The 19627-nt window shown below is 33.6% G+C and overlaps 3 protein-coding genes and 1 long non-coding RNA gene across 4 annotated transcripts in view; 2 read left to right on the top strand and 2 right to left on the bottom strand.

The window, feature by feature from the left end:
• The window catches only part of LOC123671128 (phosphatidylinositol 4-kinase beta), a 63269-nt gene extending 56833 nt beyond the window's left edge, over nucleotides 1-6436 (bottom strand). Inside the window, exon 1 of the mRNA XM_045604819.1 lies at nucleotides 6190-6436. The gene's annotated coding sequence lies outside the window, so the exon portion shown is untranslated. The remainder of the gene's footprint in view (nucleotides 1-6189) is intronic.
• A 5810-nt stretch (nucleotides 6437-12246) lies between these two features.
• Nucleotides 12247-16301, top strand: LOC123671130 (arrestin domain-containing protein 3-like). The gene is made up of 6 exons (XM_045604821.1): nucleotides 12247-12468; nucleotides 12522-12629; nucleotides 12948-13162; nucleotides 14086-14271; nucleotides 15735-15929; nucleotides 15983-16301. Exons 1-6 carry the CDS (start codon nucleotides 12366-12368, stop codon nucleotides 16148-16150), a joined length of 975 nt encoding a protein of 324 aa, XP_045460777.1. The 5' UTR covers nucleotides 12247-12365; the 3' UTR covers nucleotides 16151-16301.
• On the bottom strand, nucleotides 13904-16646 carry LOC123671132. Its single transcript, XR_006746061.1, has 3 exons — nucleotides 16348-16646; nucleotides 15721-16058; nucleotides 13904-14558 (listed from the first exon to the last, which is right to left on the bottom strand). It is a non-coding gene; the product is annotated as an uncharacterized LOC123671132 (long non-coding RNA).
• Nucleotides 16647-17352: 706 nt separating this feature from the next.
• Nucleotides 17353-18843, top strand: LOC123671131 (autophagy protein 5). Its single transcript, XM_045604822.1, has 4 exons — nucleotides 17353-17939; nucleotides 18048-18172; nucleotides 18225-18422; nucleotides 18607-18843. Exons 1-4 carry the CDS (start codon nucleotides 17563-17565, stop codon nucleotides 18714-18716), a joined length of 810 nt encoding a protein of 269 aa, XP_045460778.1. The 5' UTR covers nucleotides 17353-17562; the 3' UTR covers nucleotides 18717-18843.
• The last annotated feature ends 784 nt before the right edge of the window (nucleotides 18844-19627 follow it).

The raw sequence follows: 19627 nt of genomic DNA on the forward strand, positions 1-19627 counted from the left end.
TGTTTCACGTCGTATGCCACTATTGAAGTTTGTTTTCTGAATTTCTGATATATTTAGGTATTTATTCAAATATATTTTGAGTTGATATAAAACGTTGATTAGCTATGGGACATAAGAAGTGCGTTCTTTGTGAAGAAACTCGCGAATGGAGTGAAATAAAATATCACTGATATGTTTTCATTTCCGCGCACTTCATGTTGAATTTGATAGTTCATATTGTGTACAAAATTTGCTACCTGAAAATCGTATAAAAATATTCCTGTAAGACGGAATACAATCAGCTCCTGGACAAGCCCAACAAGCAGCAAAAACCCTCCTGAATACAGAGAACGTGAAAATAACTAATCATTTGATAAGGTCTGCAGAAGTCTCAAATCTAGCCGAAAAAAAAAAATATCTTTGAAGAGATCGCCATGAAGAAATGATTGAAAAAATGTGTGGAAGTGAACTAAAAGAAGTAGCACCACAAGTCGAATCAGTTGCAGCTGTCAATGCGCCTGCATTGTGTCTAGCACAATTTTATTCATACTATAATATTTCTCACTAAAAATCAATATTTCTTAGTTCGTGAAATATTCCAATGAACGAAACATGAATTGAAACATTCTGTACAAGAAATATTCTTCTGCCGGATTTGAACCCAGGATTTTTTGTTCTGACTTCAAATAACTTTAAAAACATTGTAATTATTACGCTATGGTTTATTATTTCCCCGAAAAATATTTCAAGGACTGTTAATAAAATTAATACAAAAGCTCATATTCATGAGCTAGGGGGATCAATGCGGTATGGAATTGATTTTTGTAGCAAATTTCATGCAAACCAATCCCATAGTTCGCTCTGGGCAGCAGACGGGTTTTTTTAAATCAATTTTTGGATTTTACAAATTCCAAAACGCACTACACAATGAAAATTTCAGTAGGGAGGTTAATTTTTTTCCTCGGACGTTTATTTAATTATAAAAAATAATAAATCAATATTCATGTATATTGGCTAAAGGCCCATTTTCACGTTGATAGTAACTATCACGATAGCACTATCGTGATTATAAGTGCAACAGCACTCTCAAATAGTTTATATGGTGATAGTTCCTTTGATAGTCACTATCACTATAGCACTATAGTGAGTGTACTATCACCGTAAAAATGAGCGTTAAGACTCTGTTGTGAAAAGTATATAACGGGTGATTTTTTTCGAGGTATATAACTTCAAGTTGGCATTACTGTTTGGCAATTCATCATGAATAGACTCACGCCTGAACAACGCTTGCAAATAGTGCAATTTTATTTCGAAAATAATGGTTCTGTGCGGGATACGTATCGCGCACTACGTCCATGTTATTTTGTTTAGCGATGAAGCGCACTTCTGATTGAATGGCTACGTCAACAAACAAAACTGCTTCATTTGGAGTGAAGCTAATCCTCAAGTGTATGTCGAAACACCGTAACATCCAGAAAAACTGACTGATTGGTGCGCTTTATGGGCTGGTGGAATCATTGGTCTGTACTTCTTCAAAAACGATGATGGCCAGAACGTTACAGTCAATGGTGATCGGTATAGAGCCATGATTACTAACTTTTTCATTCCTGAATTGAACAACCATGATGTCCAGGAGCTGTGGTTACAACAAGACGGCGCAACATGTCACACAGCTCGTGCCACAATCGATTTATTGAAAGACAAGTTTGGTGACCGCCTAATTTCACGTTTTGGACCTGTGAATTGGCCTCCAAGATCTTGTGATTTAACACCGCTAGACTACTTTCTGTGGGGCTATGTAAAGTCATTGGTCTATGCGGATAAGCCACAAACCTTAACCATTTGGAAGACAACATTCGCCGTGTTATTGCCGATATACGGCCACAAATCTTGGAAAAAGTCATCGAAAATTGGACGTCCAGATTGGACTACATCCGAGCCAGCCGTGGCGGTCATATGCCAGAAATCATATTTAAAATGTAATGCCACAAGATTATCTTGCGGATAAATCAAATTCATGTCAATCGAATAATCCATCGTTGTTTTATTGCAATTTAAAGTTCTATAGCTCTAAAAAAACACCCTTTATTTTTCAATATCATAAAAACCGTCAAATCTCTAAGAAATATGTTATTCATTTGTTATTTCTATATTTTATTTATTCAACCATAAACGAACTTGCCATTTTTAGCCAATACTTGCCGCAAATTCCATCAATTCTTACTTATCCTCACGGACGAAAGATGGGAGTATACGTTTATTTTTTTTTACAATTTTACTCATTCCAAAACACAAACCAAGTAACTTTCGATGCAGGAAAAAAATTGTAGATATTAGATGATTTGAAATGATAAATGATATCATTCTAAACAATAAAATTATTCCACAGAGAATCACGAAATTCCATAAAAAAATGTTCACGATATAATTCAATCGAAAAACGTTTATTGCTTTCTAATATCTTTATAGTGTAGATGCGCCATTACTTCGAAACTGGCAACACGAAACGTCCTTGAATGTTAAGCTTGCATTATTTGCGAATGATCTAGCATTGTTTGGAGATGATCTGCCAGGCGTGGAAGAAATCTCCCGTCTCCTTTGAAAATCGTTCTTTTCTGAATCAATCACTGCACACTTTTTCTCAGAATTCTTCATGTCAAGGCCAAATATTATGTTCAACTTACGTTATCTAACCTTCGAATGACTTGTCGGCCTCAAAATTGAGGCGGGCGCTTCAAAAATACTACGAAAATAAATGAAGAATGGCACTGACGTTGGGTCAGAAGTTTTTGCATGCTTTTTCATCTACACAAAATTTTCTAGCGAATTTGGAATAATTCTCCCGAAATGAGAAATGCTTGTTGAAAAAGGTTGGATCTCTTCCCTTTCGAACTGTACCTGCAGGTATACAGGATGTCTACTATAAAACATGTTTCGGGTGGTAATAACCAAAAAAAATTCTAAAATTGTCGAGAAATATAAGCCTCATTCCTCAATTCAACATTCCTTGAAATGGAGCCTTATTTTACTCTTTTTATTGAAACAAAAATATTGTAGTCTAGCTTCCAGATTCATCAAATTGGAGGGTGGATATCAATCATGCGTGAAATAAAAAAAATTCAATTTGGTGAATAAATTATCGAATATGTAAATTCGAATAAATGTTGACTATATTTATGAGAACTAGATTGGATTGCATCGGCAGGTTTCTGATTACATAGTTACTGGAAAAACCGAATATGAAGAACCTATACCTATATATCTCTGAATATCATAAGAATATCGGAAAATATCTCAGAATTTCTTTAAAGTAACATTTATCGTAGGAAGGTACTGATTTCAGACTGGATTTTAACAAAAATTATTGTTAGATACGGGGATTGCATGTTTCATTCAAGATGTTTTTCTATGAGAAATGTTACTTTAAAAAAATCCATTTTCCAATTTCGACATCCTGTATCTCGAACACTAGTCATAAGATTGAGTTTGACCCATTGACTTTTTTGTTCAGGAGGTTATATTCTACAACATACGAAAAATTCAGAAAAATTAACCGTGACAATTTTTTCATTAGGCTGCTGCCTGGTCCTTTGGTCTAACTGACAGCGCCCTGGCTACAAGTTCGAAAAAACGTAATATGTATTTGATTTGGGGTGAACGTTTTAGGCAAGTTGAACAGTCCCCGGTCTGATGCTCAGATGGGGTTCTAGTATTAAATCCATATGAATTTTATTTAGTAAGTACCAACCCTCAAACGATACGTGTCAAAATTTGACAGCAGTCCTACCATTAGTTTGTGAGTGTAGCTACTGTTGTTATTTGAAAAAAGATGAATTTCGTGTAGTGATAAAATATAGCTTTTTGAAGGGAAAAATACAGTTGAAGTAAAATCTTGGCTTGATGAAGAGTTTCCGGGGTCTGTACTAGGAAAATCAACCATCATTGATTGGTATGCTAAGTTTAAACATGAAATGAGCGCCGAAGACGGCGAACGCAGTGGGCGCCCGAAAGAGACTGCAAAAAGAATGACGGTAAAGTGAAGTTGATCGAGATAGCAGACATTGTGAAGATATCATCTGAACGTGTACATCATATCATTCACGAATATTTGTACATGAAAAAGCTGTGTGCAAAATGGGTGCCGCGCGAGCTCACAATCAATCAAAAGCAACAACGTGCTAATGATTCTGAGCAGTTTTTGAAGCTGTTTAAGTGCAATAAAACTGAATTGCGTCGATATGTGACAATGGATGAAACATGGCTCCATCATTTCACTCCGAAGTCCAATCGACACTCAGCTGAGTGGACTGCACGATGAGCCGAATCCAAAGCAAGGAAAAACCGAGGGAAAAACACAACAGTCAGCTGGCAAGGTTATGGCATCAGTATTCAGGGATGCGAAAGGTATAATATTAATTGATTCCCCCAAAAGGGCCAGACCATCAACAGCGATTATTATATAGCGTTATTGGATCGTTTAAAGGATGAAATCGTTGAAAAACGGCCTCATTTGAAGAAAAAAAAGGTGCTGTTTCATCAAGATCTGGCCCCCCGACGACTTTTTTCTGTTCTCAGACATCAAAAGAATGCTCGCTGGAAAGAAATTTAGCGCCAATGAAGAAGTAATCGCCGAAACTGAGGCCTATTTTGAAGCGAAAGACAAATCGTACTCACTACAAAAATGATATCAAAAAGTTGGAAGATCGCTATAATCGCTGTATCGCCCTCGAAGGCAATATTGTTATAAAATCGAATTTTCCAAAAAAAATGTGTTTTACTATGGTAAACCGGGGACTTTTCAATTGGCCTGTTAACAAAAATTTTCAACCGAAACTTACGCCATTCATCCTCCTACAAGAAGCCCCACTGTAAACTACAAACAGTGGCCAATTAGTTATATCAATTTGCTTTGAACAACCTCTATCAACAGACACAGCAAATATCAACAATCCTTATCGAATTTCGCGAAAACTAATAACATTCCGTGGCAATTTAATAGCATTCGTTCCAGAGTAGGAAATAATATCCGCTCAAGTTGAATCATACGAGTCGTGATCATTCCTTTGAATTCAATCATAAACAGAAATAAGAACGATTCAGAACTGGTTTTTCTATTTATGCATCTCGATATCACTCGTATCACTCGAGCGGGTCTAATTTTAATTACACATCAATAATGAGGAATGCTAGAGGCTGTGCGATTTCAGCAACGTTCGTTGTTGTAATTAAAAAAATAAATTTTGAATTAATAAAAACTGTTTCGCGAATCTTGCAACTAGAGGAAACAGTCACGTTACATAAACACTAATCGATATTTCACACGAATAATTAATGCAAATTGATATATTTGGTTTGCTGAATTGTTGCTATTAGACCAATTTTCTCCAATCAACACTCACGATTACAAAATTCGAATCTATTAATTCGTTTTTTCATAAAAAAACTGATTGTTTCGTAATAACATTAACATCTCAAATCATTCGTGTCCTTATTTTGAAAGTATTCGAATTAATTTGGAAATTAGTGATTTTACAACTCGAATTCATAATTATATTCCTAAGTACTAATAAATGGGACAAAATCCATCAATACGGCCGAAAATTTGAAAAGAAATTTTAAATAAATTTCGAACAAATCTGAATCGAAACTTCGTGTCAATGAATCTGATATAAATGAAAATTGTTGCACTACATGATTAAAAACATTGTTTTCCGCAAAAATATGTTTTGTCTGTTATTTCAAAAACATTTTCCACACATCAAATTCCTCATTATATACAGACAAACTTGTCTGTAATTATTTATGACTAAATCGCTGTCAATATTATTCAATTACTAGTATTGTAATTATTATAGGATACATTCAGTCAATAGGTAAGTGCAAATTCTCATAAATCTGAACTCTAGAACACTATATACATAATGGGATATTTTTTGAAATGGGGAAACCATTCAACCTCAATTTTCAGAAGTAAATTCGCTGTAAACAACCCCCTTATTGCGAATCAACAAACATATGCACTTATGGAGATGTGAAAGATTGCCCACATAAAAATATTAACGATAGCTTTCAATGCAAATTGGGTGTGACTTTTGAGGAAACCACTTGCATTGTAACTTCACCAGAGAATGTTTAAATTATATATGACACCTTGATAAACTCGGACATATTCAAGGGTTCAATTTCAAATGAACTGAATGGATAAATTACCTTATTCAACACTGAATATTGCACTTTCTATTTGAAGGAGGCTGGAATTGTCGACCAGATACCATATCTTTTCGAAATATGAATGAAACTCTTCTTGAAACCACAATACACATCAAAGAACTCCACACATAATCTGCTTCAAAACGGCACGAATTGTTCGAAACTTAATCTAAACATTCAAATTTAAAGAACAACCAAAACACTACTTACAAACGACGCCATATTTTGATTTGACTAAGTTTGACAAACCGTGACATTCGAACTGACAACTGATACGATAAGCATAGAACTAGAGAACTTTCTGCTGAATCTGTAACAGAATAAATGCAAAACTAATTGGATTTTCATATACAGTCCATTCAGGAATTATTGACATCGAAGTAGGCCATGAACGTCTAGTCGCGGCTTTATTTCTGGTTACAAAAATATCACTAAAAATTGCTATGGTTCATCATAGAAATAACCAGTTTAAATTATTTTCATCATTTTTGTATCCGAAAGATCCTGAATTTTCGAAATTACGAAGGGACGCATACAGTCATGATTTTATAAATTGAAATTCAGATTATATAACGTAAAAATATAGAGAAATGCTATCTCATCAAGGAAATCCAACGAAGAGATATCTATTCATTTAAGAGTCGCCCATGAAAGATCTCATTGAAGATCATTAAGATATGCATATTCCTTTTCACCAAAGGCTTTTCAAAAATTGTTGCAAAATTTTGATCAAATAACTCTTATGGATCATTTTAACTGTGGTGTCTAAACTGGTGAAGAAAACAGAAAAAACTGGTTGATAAATTTAAATAGTGTAGCTTAGTGAATGGAAGAGCCATATCATAATAAGACAGAAATAAAATTCAAAGAATCCATTTAGTATATGAAAAATTTTGACATCACAGTTGTACTGTAACTTACAAAATTGGAACCAATTTATCAGCCGATGTGTAAATTACTTTCTAAAGTCACTATTTATTGAAACTGTTCATGACATGAATGATTGATTAAACTTGTATGAAAAATATAGGTACTATTTGTACTCGAGTTTTTTATTGAAATGCTTTTACACTAGTTTCTATTAAATTACATGAATTATTTTGCCCATAACAGCTTTAACTCACTCACTGAAAGCATTTTTGCATGAAATTATTTTTAATTTGTGAATTTTAAAATTTTATTGCATTCTATTATTATCTTCAAGTGGGTAAGATGTGAAGAAATTCTTGAAGTTACTCTTCTGAATATATTTTTCGATTAAATACTCAGTAAAAATTCTATAAAGCAATTGGAATTTATTAGATTTTTGGATTACTCATTGAAGAACAAAAAATAGATATAATAATACTTAATTTCAATATAGAATATAAATAAACTATAGATGCAATCCCAAGACTTTGTTGAGCAATCCAATTATAAAATAATTCTCTCTTCATAGATTTATATAATCCTCATGATCACCACTGTCAAAACAAAACATCCAGGTAAAAATCCAAATATCCAGCATTCAAAATAGTGCTCCTTCTACTTTTACCCTTGAATATACTTGAAAAACATTTTGTTTTCTTTCTAGAGTCCACTGTTGAATAATGCTGGCATTTTCAAATAACCAAGTTTCCTCCAGATAAATGAATTTCACATTTTGTAGCAAATATTCTCAGTATTCACCATAAAATCGTACTCAACTTATTATATTTTTCTGTTTATCAAGAAGAATTTTCCTTTTATTAACTGTTTTGAACTTGTAACCAATTAAGTTTATGTAATGTTGTCTTTGATTGATTAAAATCCAGATGCTTTTTGGTCAAATTTCATCCAGGCTGATATATTGGTTGCTTTTGGCTCGGCTTCTGGTAACAATCAAATCATTCAATGATTCTTTGAAGGTGAAATCGTATTGCACAGGTGTTCTTCCACTAATAATCCAGGTTGTAATGACTTGCCTTCTTCTTTTTCCAAACAATACTGTGAGAAATACTCAAATAAACTAATCAATGTGTGTTTGAAATTGATTAATTGATACAACATTTAAGTTCCAAAATTTCTTCGATCAAAACCAATAACACAAACAAACTGAAATCTAACCTCCTGTCAATGACATTTCCAATGCCAACCCGAAATCTGCAATTCAAAATGTTACTGAATGAGCCAGTACCAACTTAATTTCGATTTTCCAAAGCCACCCGGGATGTCAATAATTCCTGAATGGACTGTAATTCCTTCTATTTTGTCGAAATATTTTTAATTCAATTTATTATCTCCAGAAAATTGTCAGTTTATGGTTTTAACATAGTTCAAACAATGGTTTTAATATAACTGAGATGTCTACTCGGTCAAACCATGGGCGTAACAAGGAGTATGGAAAAGGGCAAATCAAATATGCTATTCTCAAAATCAAATTACGAAAAATCAAGGCAGAGAAACATTTGAACAGTGATGATGATATAATATAGCAGGTAAAAAATATAACGGACTATAGAAAGACCTTGAAGGATACTTCCGTAGAGTAATAAACATGTTTATCACTCTGAGGATACTTCTAACCAATGAAGTATATTTGTCAAAGCAATAATCAAATAATTTTTTCAGTTTGAAAATTGAAAAAAAATTATGGATTCATCTTATCTCTGCTGCTCTGAATATTATAAGCAGTTCGATTGATATCGAACTATTTATACAGTTGTTTTTGTTGTGAGTTTATCTCAATTAAATAAACGTTTATACTACAAAGATGTATTTCCAATTCAGTACCAAAATATATTATGTCAATCTCACTTTTCTCAACGAACCATCTCCCCGGTTACATCTCTACTGAATAATAACATTACATCTTCCCCTTTTCAAATAAACAAAATTAAAACACATTTGAACATTTACATTTACAACATCGGAACTGAAACTAAATATAATCCTGAAGGTAGCAAGGTTTTCTTGTAATACGACCAAAACGAGTTCTATATATACTACCCCCTTCTTCAGCATTTGGTGTTTCACCTAATGGTGTTTCACCTATTGGTGTTTCACTTATTGGTGTTCCACCTGGTTCATTTTCATTTTCCAAAATATCATTATTCACATTAACTTCTTCATTCTCAATATTTTGATTTTCGTTATCATAATAAGCACGCGACAAAGTATCGGCAAAATACATTAATGCTCCTGGTTTATATCTAACATTCAAATCATAATTTTGTAAGGTAATTCTGAGTCTTTGTAAACGCATAGGACATTTATTCAGTGGTTTTTTGAATATAGCTTCGAGTGGCTTGTGATCTGTTTCTACTAAAAATGACTTACCATAAAGAAATTGGTGGAATCTTTGACAACCAAAAACAATTCCCAACATTTCTTTTTCAATCTGTGCATAATTTTGCTGTGTATCTGTTAAACTTTTCGAAGCATATGCAACAGGCATTCCATTTTGAAGTATTACTGCCCCTAGCCCATCTTTTGAACTATCAACTGATAAAACTATCGGTTTATTTTCATCATAATATTGTAGAATAGGTCTTGTCATCAATAGGTTTTTTAAATTCTCAAAATTTTTTTTATGAATATCATTCCACTCCCATACAACATCTTTTTTTAGCAATGCCCTCAAGTTTGATGTGAGTTTGGATAAATTTGGAATGAATTTCGCAACATATGTAACCATTCCTAAAAACCTGCTCAATTCTTTAGTATTTTTTGGAATATCTATTCGTTTAATTGCTTCAATTTTATCATTATCAATTTTTATACCTTCATCTGTCAGAATATGTCCCACATACTTAACTTCTTTTACTCTAAACCTACATTTATTTTTATTGAATTTAACGCCCATTCTTGTTGCTCTAAAAAAAACTTTTTCCAGAATTTCATCATGTTCTTTTAAGGTTTTTGCGTAAATTATAATATCGTCAATATATACTTTAACTCCCTTAATGTCTCCAAAAATTTCTGTGAATGTTCTGTGAAAAATTTCCGGAGCATTACATACACCATATGGTAAACGTAAAAACATATACCTACCAAAAGGTGTTGCAAATGTTGTTAGCTCAGAAGCTTCCTCTGTTAACACAATTTGCCAAAACCCTTTGCTGGCATCAAGAGTTGAAAATATTTTTGCACCACACATATCTCGTGTAATTTCATCAAAAGTAGGAATTTCATAATGTTCTCTTAACAATGCATCATTTAAATTTTGGGGGTCCAGACAAATACGAATACTATTGTCTGGTTTCTTAACAATTACTATTGGATTTACAAATTCTGTGGGTTTTTTTACTGTTGTGATTATATTATCAGATATCATTCTATCCAATTCGGCTTTGAGTTTATCCATGAGATGAAATGGTACTCTACGACACGGTACAACTTTTGGCTGGTAATCACGTTTCAATTGAAAATTCACCGGACTACTCAAAATTTTACCAATACCTTCGAACAATGCTGGATTTTCAGTGAGAATATTATTATTTTGGATTTGAAATATATTTCGCTGAACAAGATTCAGCTCTTGTAAACTTCGAATTCCCAATACAGGCGGTGAATTTCCATTGGTCTTCAGAATAATAAAATCAAGAAAGTAATTCTTACCATTGAAAACAACTCGCAAGTTATAGGAACCAACAACATCCAATGTTTGACCACCATAATTCGTAATATTCAGTTTAATTTTTTTTAGTGAACCTATTTTCAAAATTCTCCACATATTTTCTGGTATGACATTTACATGAGCCCCCGTGTCTAGCTTGAATTTTAGGTACTTGCCACAATCTGGAATATAAAGTGTTTCAAACCAATCTTGTTCCGAGTTTTTCAACATAAAAATTTGAATTGATCCTAATACATAATCGTTATCATTATAATGTTCATCATCAGCTATAACATTCACACCAGATTGAAAATTATTTGTACAAAAATGAGCAAAGTGATTAAACTTAAAACATCTTCTACATTGTTTGCCAAAAGCTGGACATTTACGATTACGGTGCATTAATCCACATCTGCCACATTTTGACTGATGAGAATTTTCACTATGCGTTCCTCTATCACTTGTTCTGCCTCTTTTAGTGAATACGTTCTGTTCCCGTCTATTTTCATGACTGGAACTGTTCATATTGAGCTGTCTTCTATATTGGTTTCCTTCTTGTCTTCTAGCATACATGCTATTTTCATTCACATAAGTCATTCTGTTCTTTCCATGTTTAATTTCACTAACTTCAAGGTTTTCTGTTTTATCTATCATTTCCTTAATATGTTGTTCAGTTTGTTCAGCAACACGACAAATTTCAATTGTCTTTGTCAAATCTAAATTTGTTTCACGCAGCAAGCGCTCCTTCACTTTCCGATCTCTGATCCCACTTACTATTCTGTCTTTTATAAGCCTGTCTCTGAATGTGCCAAACTCACAATCTCTAGCAATTTTTTTTAATTCTGCCAAAAAGTGTTCAAATGATTCACCGTAAAGTTGATTTCTTGAATTGAATTTGTGAGTTTCCACACTAGAATTGCATTTAGGTAGGAAATAAACATCTAATTTTTTTACTATCGTATCTGGATCAGTTTTTTCATCAGCTGTCAAATCCAATGTCTCCAAAACTTCATTAACCTCTTCTCCTAGACAATGTAATAGAACCGCCGCCTGGACCTCTTTCGGTTTTTCTTTACACCCTGTTGCAACTAAGTAAAGGGTGAAACTGTTCTTGAACTTCCGCCAGTTTGATCCCAAGTCCCCACTCATACTCATTGACGCTGGTTGCTTCAAAAATTCCATTTCTTCTTCCTTTGATTATAATAACGTAGCTTCGTTTCACGACTGCGCCATGTTGTGAGTTTATCTCAATTAAATAAACGTTTATACTACAAAGATGTATTTCCAATTCAGTACCAAAATATATTATGTCAATCTCACTTTTCTCAACGAACCATCTCCCCGGTTACATCTCTACTGAATAATAACATTACAGTTTTATGCTATTCGTACAGTAGTTTTATCCCAAACAAACACACCTTAATCATTAAAATTCACGGGAAAAGAGTACGGTCGTTATGTTTTACTTTATAGCATATTTTAATGAATGGGCGCATAGAAAAAAATACATTTATTATCGACTTTTCCTCTAAAATTCAACAACTATAAATTGAAGGTTTTTATTTGACATGATTTTTTGACAAAATACTCGATATCTCAAATGAGTTGTTCCTTCGAGATCACAAGTGATTTGCCTGTTGTAGTTGGAGAACAAATAATCGGCTCGGTTGTCTGCCATTTTTTCAAACCTGTGAAAGTCAAAGGTAGGCCACAAACTTTGATTTCAGACAATAGTTTCATGTTTTCTCACTTCAAGCAATTCAAGTACAATTTCATGGGGACGAAAAGACAGAAACCATTGGAGATACGAGAGAATTAAATACCGGTTCAAATACCCTCGTCGATGTTATGAATATGATCATAGGTGTGAGTTGAAGATTTAAGATATCTGTATATAGGTACGTCCACAAAGATGTGGCCATTGTTCTCATGAGTATGGAAATCTATCACTGGTAATATTACAATATTAAATATAATTTAACCTTCATCTTCTGAAACAGTGGCCATATTTGAATGTCTAGTATAGTCAACCCGTATATACCGAGAATCTAAATGGAAACTAACTAAACTTTGTAGTGCTATATACCAACGTAGTACTGAAACAATTTCCATACAACAAAAACCTAACGTTCATGCTGTACTTTATTTAGTTATATGGTAACATTATCTATATGATCTTCAGAGTCAGAAACAGAGGTCCCTTCTGGTATTACCAAGCATGGCTTTTCCTTTAAGGTGCCTTTTAAATTGCCATCCAGTTTCAAGCATTACAATGGTGAAATAAAATATTGGTTGAAAGCATCAGTCAAAAGAAATTTAAGAGTGGATTTAACTGTCACCAAAGTGATTGATGTCGTAGCATACGTAGATTTGAACACTTATCTTCCTGCTCTCCAGGTGAGATTCATTATTTTGGCATTATTTTCTTGTAGTTTCCCAGCTATCAGTCGATTACAAAATAGTAAACATGTATTCTGTTGACTGGTCAGTGGACAAGTTATTCCTCTTCTATTTGAAGAGCTTGAACAAAAAGGTTCTCTCACTCAGTAAACCAAAACTGAGGAGTCATCATCTGTGGAACATGCGAAAAGTTCCAGATCATACCTACAGACAACCCATAGTGTTGTAGCTTTTCCTATAGATAGCTTCACAATTGCAGAGCAAGAGATCAGCTTGTCTCAATGGCTTCTTGACAGAAGTCACAAGCATCAACTAGGAAAAGGACAACACCTTGCCTTGTTGTTTTTAAAACCAGAACAAATAATGGATACAGCAACAGCTTATAGGAAGGCAGTGAAGTTCAAAGAAACTTTTCTGGCTGACTGATAAACAGCATAGGGTAGAACAGTAGATCTTTAAACCTAAATGTCTGAGAAGTTGACATGGCCCTAGCCATGTTAATCTAGCCTCCTATAATCCAATCTGAGTCTGCTTTACTTCCCAAAGAGAAAATCTTCATTTTATCAATATTCCTTATTTGTGTGAAAAACTTCAGCAAAATGAAATGCAAATATAATAGTTATGTCGGGTCATAACTATTATACAACTAAATATATATATATGGTTTCAATCAAATTGAGATGAGATTTTGCCAATTTAAAAAAATTCATATGTCTATATATACGAAGTTATTTGAAATTTTTTTCTTATTATTATTATATTTATTTAATACTTAATTCTACAAATCATCAATATTATTATTTTAACCAGAGGATTTAGACCTCAAACCAACCCTGAAACTTTTCTTTTGCAAGTTGTTTAAAACTGGTTGGTCAAAAGGCTTGACCAGCAAAATATCTTGTTTAATATGTTTTTTTCAGATATGGGCAGAGTACAGCATAGATAGAGTTGTCAGCAATTGTTGTGGTTTGTCAAGAGGTAGGATTATGTTGAACGCTGTAATAGATAAAAGATTATTCTTGAAAGGAGAAACTATAAAATTAGATCTTCAAATTATAAACTTGTCTGGAGTTAAAGTGACCAAGGTGTTCAGCAGAATTATGAAAGTATGTATGTACGATGTATTTTCCTGTTTCTGGGAAACAATTTTATGGATGAAAATCCTCTCCTACCAGAGCAAGTCTCCCCATTGCTAGAAGAATTATAGTGTTTTCATTTGCTGACTCAACCTCCCTTTTGTAGATGTTACCCTTTCTGATTTTTCATTCATTTTCACTTCTTCCATTACTTTGATGTCAATTTTCCAGCTGTGCAATGGTTACTTTATAGTTATGATGACTTCAGATTATATGGAAGGTCAATGAGGAGTATATAAGTTACTTATTGGCTCTCTCTGATAATGCAAATGCCTTTTCTTGTAATGATAATAAAGAAACCTTAAGCACTATAAGATAAGAGATTTCAAAGGTAGAGATGCAATCACTTAATATTATACATAATTTACATCGAAGCCAGAAGGTTCTTGAGGCTTTTAAGCCTTTTTTTATATAAATCATTAAGTTAACTATCACCTAGTATTTCAACTCATCAAAGGTACTAGTGAATATGATTTCTAGCCTTTGAAATTTCTCAATGCTCATATTTTCTCAGTAAAGTATAAATATATAATGCTGTGCTTTGACCATAGATTAAGAGAAATCCGATTTCAGTCCAAAAGTCTTTCAAAAATGTCACAGTATACTAGTATACATAGTATGATTCTCACTTTGTATGCGCCCAAGAGTGTTTCAAAATGAACCTCAAGGGGGCGCATATCTACATCACCAAGGACAGCCAAACCACGCTGAGATCCCTGGAATTGTGTTGTCAGGAGTCTCTGCTGACTTGGGAGTGCCGTAACACCATAAAGCAACTGGTCAGAGGAAATAAGGTGACTCTACTATGGTTACCAGGGTACTGTGGGGTTGAAGGAAATGAAAGAGAAAAGGGCATCAAGGTTAACACCTGCTGGACCTGAGCCTTTCTGTGGGATAGGAAAAGACCAATATAAAGCTGCGGTCCAGCTATGGGAGTTGAACAGCAGGACAATCCACTGGACTAACACTCCTAGACTTGTTCAGGCAAAAAAATTCGTGAAGATTTCGCCTACCTACGCCAAAAAGCTCCTGAAGCTGTCGCGAGTCGAGCTTCGGGTGATGTTGGGACTGCTGACGGGGCACTGTCGGTACAAACATCATTTGTACTGTAAGGAAAAGTCAGCAGACGAGATTTGCAGGCTCTGTGGATCGGAAGCAGAAACAGCCGAACACTTGATATGCAAGTGTCCGGAGCTGGCTGGCCTAAGAACCATTCACATGGATAAGCCGGTCCTGGATACCAGAGAGGTAACAGCCAAGGCCCCTAAGGAGGTTGTCAATTTTATTAACGTTGTTGACGACCTCCCTGGGTTTCTATGAATGAGTAGGGTAGAGAACAAAAGATCTGCATGGTAGCAGTTCCTGGAAGGCTTACGGAACCAAAACGACCCCAGTTCAAATTATAATTATAATGCTCACTTAAATTTTTTCAGACCGTTTCAATTTTTTTCACATATCCATATCCAAAGGAAGAAATATTCAGGAATTTCCTTACAAAAAGTCATAATTTTCCTGGCGTTAAAGGTTACGATGAAACATCTTATCCTCTTCTCATCGACGTACCAAGGGACATTCTAATTCCAAACTTTAGATACAGCAAACTTTTCAAGATAACTCATCAATTACAGGTGATACAATTCAATTGTTGGCTTGGAACCGCCATTTAAGCTCTGTTTCTTAGGTGATAGCGAAAATATCTGGTTGTAATACAGCTATGGTTATGCAGTTCAAGATATATCTTGGTGATATCCCATTTTCTACAACAAATGCTCCAACAAATTCTAGAATTAAGAAAGGTCCTTACATACGAGAACCTAGCACATCCTCTACTTTTTCAGTGCAACAATAAAAATGAAAAGTGATCTGTAAAATGAACGATTCTTATGTTATCATCCAATTTTGACAACAATGAAGATTTTTCCAGCGATGATGTGGATGAAAACATGGTGACTGATTAGAATGTTTTGGATTTTGTTAAGAATAAATTCAAATTAATACTGTTTTTTCTATTACCCTAAGGAGAGCATCGTATATATATATAATTACCTCCTCTATTTTTCATGTCCTAAATCAATTATGATTTCTACAAATATTGTTGTGACTGGAATTTAGTAAAATATTTATTCTCGACTTGTCAATATTATTGACAAGTCGAGAATTTCAATATGTCAAATGTCAGAAAGTAAACTGAAGGAAGGGAGAAAGAGGAAAGAAAAAAGTTTAAAATTAGAAAATTAATGCGTAATTGTACACGAGATAAGAGACGATCTGTATGTTGGCTGATTTAAAGTTTCAAAATTTGTAGTAGGAATCTCAAATTCTGTAAGTTTGTGTGTTTCTTTTTATTTGCATATATATGTGACTGATGGAATAAAATATTCCGAAAGCTTGGCAAGAGAAACAAGAGTTTTCTTTATTGAACCTGGTCGAGACCCTTAGGAAAGCAACAGCAAATATAAACAACCGTGATACAAATACACTATATATATATATATATATATAGGTCTATGATCCACGATGACAATTGAACTATCGCTGCGATTGGTCTAAAGAATCAATCTAGCTTTCTGATTGGCTCACCCCAAGCTCAATCATTAATACGAGTAGAGCGAATTCAAGGTCAACAAAACGCCGGTAACAATTTCCTTTGCCAAGAGAAAATAAGAATGCAGCGCCAAGGTGGGCAAACGTAGAACTATAAATATTGACATTGTCCGAATTGATCATTTCACGTTACCCTTCAATTATTAGTATTACAATCCCAACAAAGTATTACAATTGCTAATGTATTGAATATTTTCAGGAATACTACAGGAAGTCACATGTCCATTGTTTATTTATTAAGAGATAACTTAATTTACATAAGATGTTTCTAAAAATAAATTCATATAACTATGCTACTTAAAACTAATCATATTGAAACCTATTTATCCAATTATATTATGGCTGGAATAATGAAAATTCAATTGCTTATGTTGATTTGTATTACCATGGCGCCATCTTCATGGAGAATTAAGAAATTCTACAGAAATATAAAAAACTTTCTATCGTAACGTAATTAACATCAATTCTGATTTTGAATTTTTTGGTACTAGTTCTTAACTGAATCTCTGAGAATTTTACCTATTACTCGATAAATGAAAAACATTCAAATCGGTACTTAATTTTCTGTGAAATTATTCTATGACTATATTGTAAAATCGAAGAAATAGGTTGTGAAAAATAAACAATTCCAATAAACCCAGGAAAAATGAAAATTGTATGATTTTCATTTGCACCATGGCTAATGATAGAGAAGTCCTCAGGGAGATTTGGGAGGGAAAGCTTCCTGTTTGTTTCATATTAGATCCGGACGAAGTAGTCGAACTGCAGCAGCCAGATCCCTTTTACTTGATGGTCCCTAGAGTTAGTTATTTTCCTTTGGTTATTGATAAAGTGCGTAAACATTTTCTTAGTTATGTTATTAGTGATAAAATGGATCAGGTTATGTGGTTGGAATTTAATGGTCAACCTTTAAAATGGCATTATCCTATTGGTGTTTTATTCGATATGCTTGCAAAGACTGAAGATCTACCATGGACTCTAACAGCACATTTTGAAAAATTTCCAGAAGAACAAATTTATAGTTTCACAAATAAGTAGGTAGTCAGTTCTTTCATATGACTAATTATTATTGTGGTTCATTTGAGTTATAAACAGTGGATTAACGGGATATAAATATAACATTTTTGAATTTTTAATTGTAGAGAGTCCGTTGAGTCATATTTCATGTCATGTCTTAAAGAGGCAGATGTATTGAAATTTAAAGGGCAAATAGTCAGTAGTATGCAGATTAAAGATCATAACCAAATATGGATGGGACTTTTAAATGGTAAATATTCCATCACGACCTAAATCAATTTCTTTAAGACTGTTTTTGACAGATAAGTTTGATCAGTTTTGGGCTGTGAACAGAAAACTCATGGAAGTCACATCAGAGTGTGAACATTTTAGACACATTCCTTTTAGATGTTATATAGATGATGGATATAGACAAATGCTAGTGAAACCAATTTCTGAAGATGGACAACGTAAAACACTTAAAGATCTGCTGCAGGAGGTGTTTCCGGGCAAAGAAACAAGTAAGGAAATTCCTTCAAGAAATATCCAGTAATATTATTCACTAAGATGTTTTCAATTCAAGAGAGATTTGACAACTGAACTTTTTGAACTATTCAAGGTCTATCCTCACTAATTGCATTTTCATATGTTATTGAGATTTTCCATGAAAATTATCCTGTACGGAATTTATTTACTTTTTTTCAGAAGTGAAAACCCATGGTATTTGTCCTCCACTAGATACCCCATTACAATGGATGTCAGAACACCTGAGTTATCCAGACAACTTTCTCCATTTAAGTGTCGAAGCTTCGTGAATACTCAATAGTTTTGTATTTATTTTCTTATAAATTACATATGAATTTATTTTGTTAAAAATTGTGATTTGCTTTATTGTCATTGATGTACCCATGTATTGATGGAAATAAAATGTATAAAATTTAAGTTTATCACTATGGAAGTTTTCATTGGTGTAGAGGAAATTCAGGATAGCCCTAAATATTTGAATGCAGGATGTTCAAATATCCTAAAACACTAGAAAATTGTATTTAACCCATTGAATGAGTTAATTGTACATAGGACAAAGCCTTGGCCATCTATTAATCAATAAAAAAAAATTATTTATAGATGACTTTTCCAACTTGCAACAACATTGCGTCCTAGAAATGTTTTTCGTTCTTATGATAATAGATGGCACCTCTTGTACAATATATAGGAGTGGAACATAGACCTATAATAATGTTATTGTAGGTCTATGGAGTGAAACTACAGATCATATTTTCTGATGCTACAACCTTCTAGATAACATGCGTTCCTGATGCAATATTCGTTCCTACCACACTTCGGCGTTCTCTAGAATTAAGCGCTCGTTTGGCCGCTTATTTCGTTACAATTCGTTTATTGTTCGATTTTTGAACTGAGAATGTTTCAAACGGGTCTATCACAAACACATCCGTGGCCAAATTAAATCAGAACAATCTGAATTCCGAAGGAAAAATACCCTTGAAACATAAGGAACACCACCACGTGTCTGCTCAGATCAAAACCAAATAGAAATGTTCCTTCTTCTTTAGGGGGTTCAAGGCCGTAGATCTTTATTTTCTTGGGAAGGTAATCGAAAAAAATTTTTTGACGACATTGTTTAATCATATCTATAATGTGAGAAAAAGAGGTTTGATTACCAAGTTTGAACCAAATTACCCGAAACAATTTTTTTTTATTACCATTT

Source organism: Harmonia axyridis, chromosome 1 (assembly GCF_914767665.1).
Source record: "Harmonia axyridis chromosome 1, icHarAxyr1.1, whole genome shotgun sequence".
Classification (NCBI taxonomy): domain Eukaryota; kingdom Metazoa; phylum Arthropoda; class Insecta; order Coleoptera; family Coccinellidae; genus Harmonia; species Harmonia axyridis.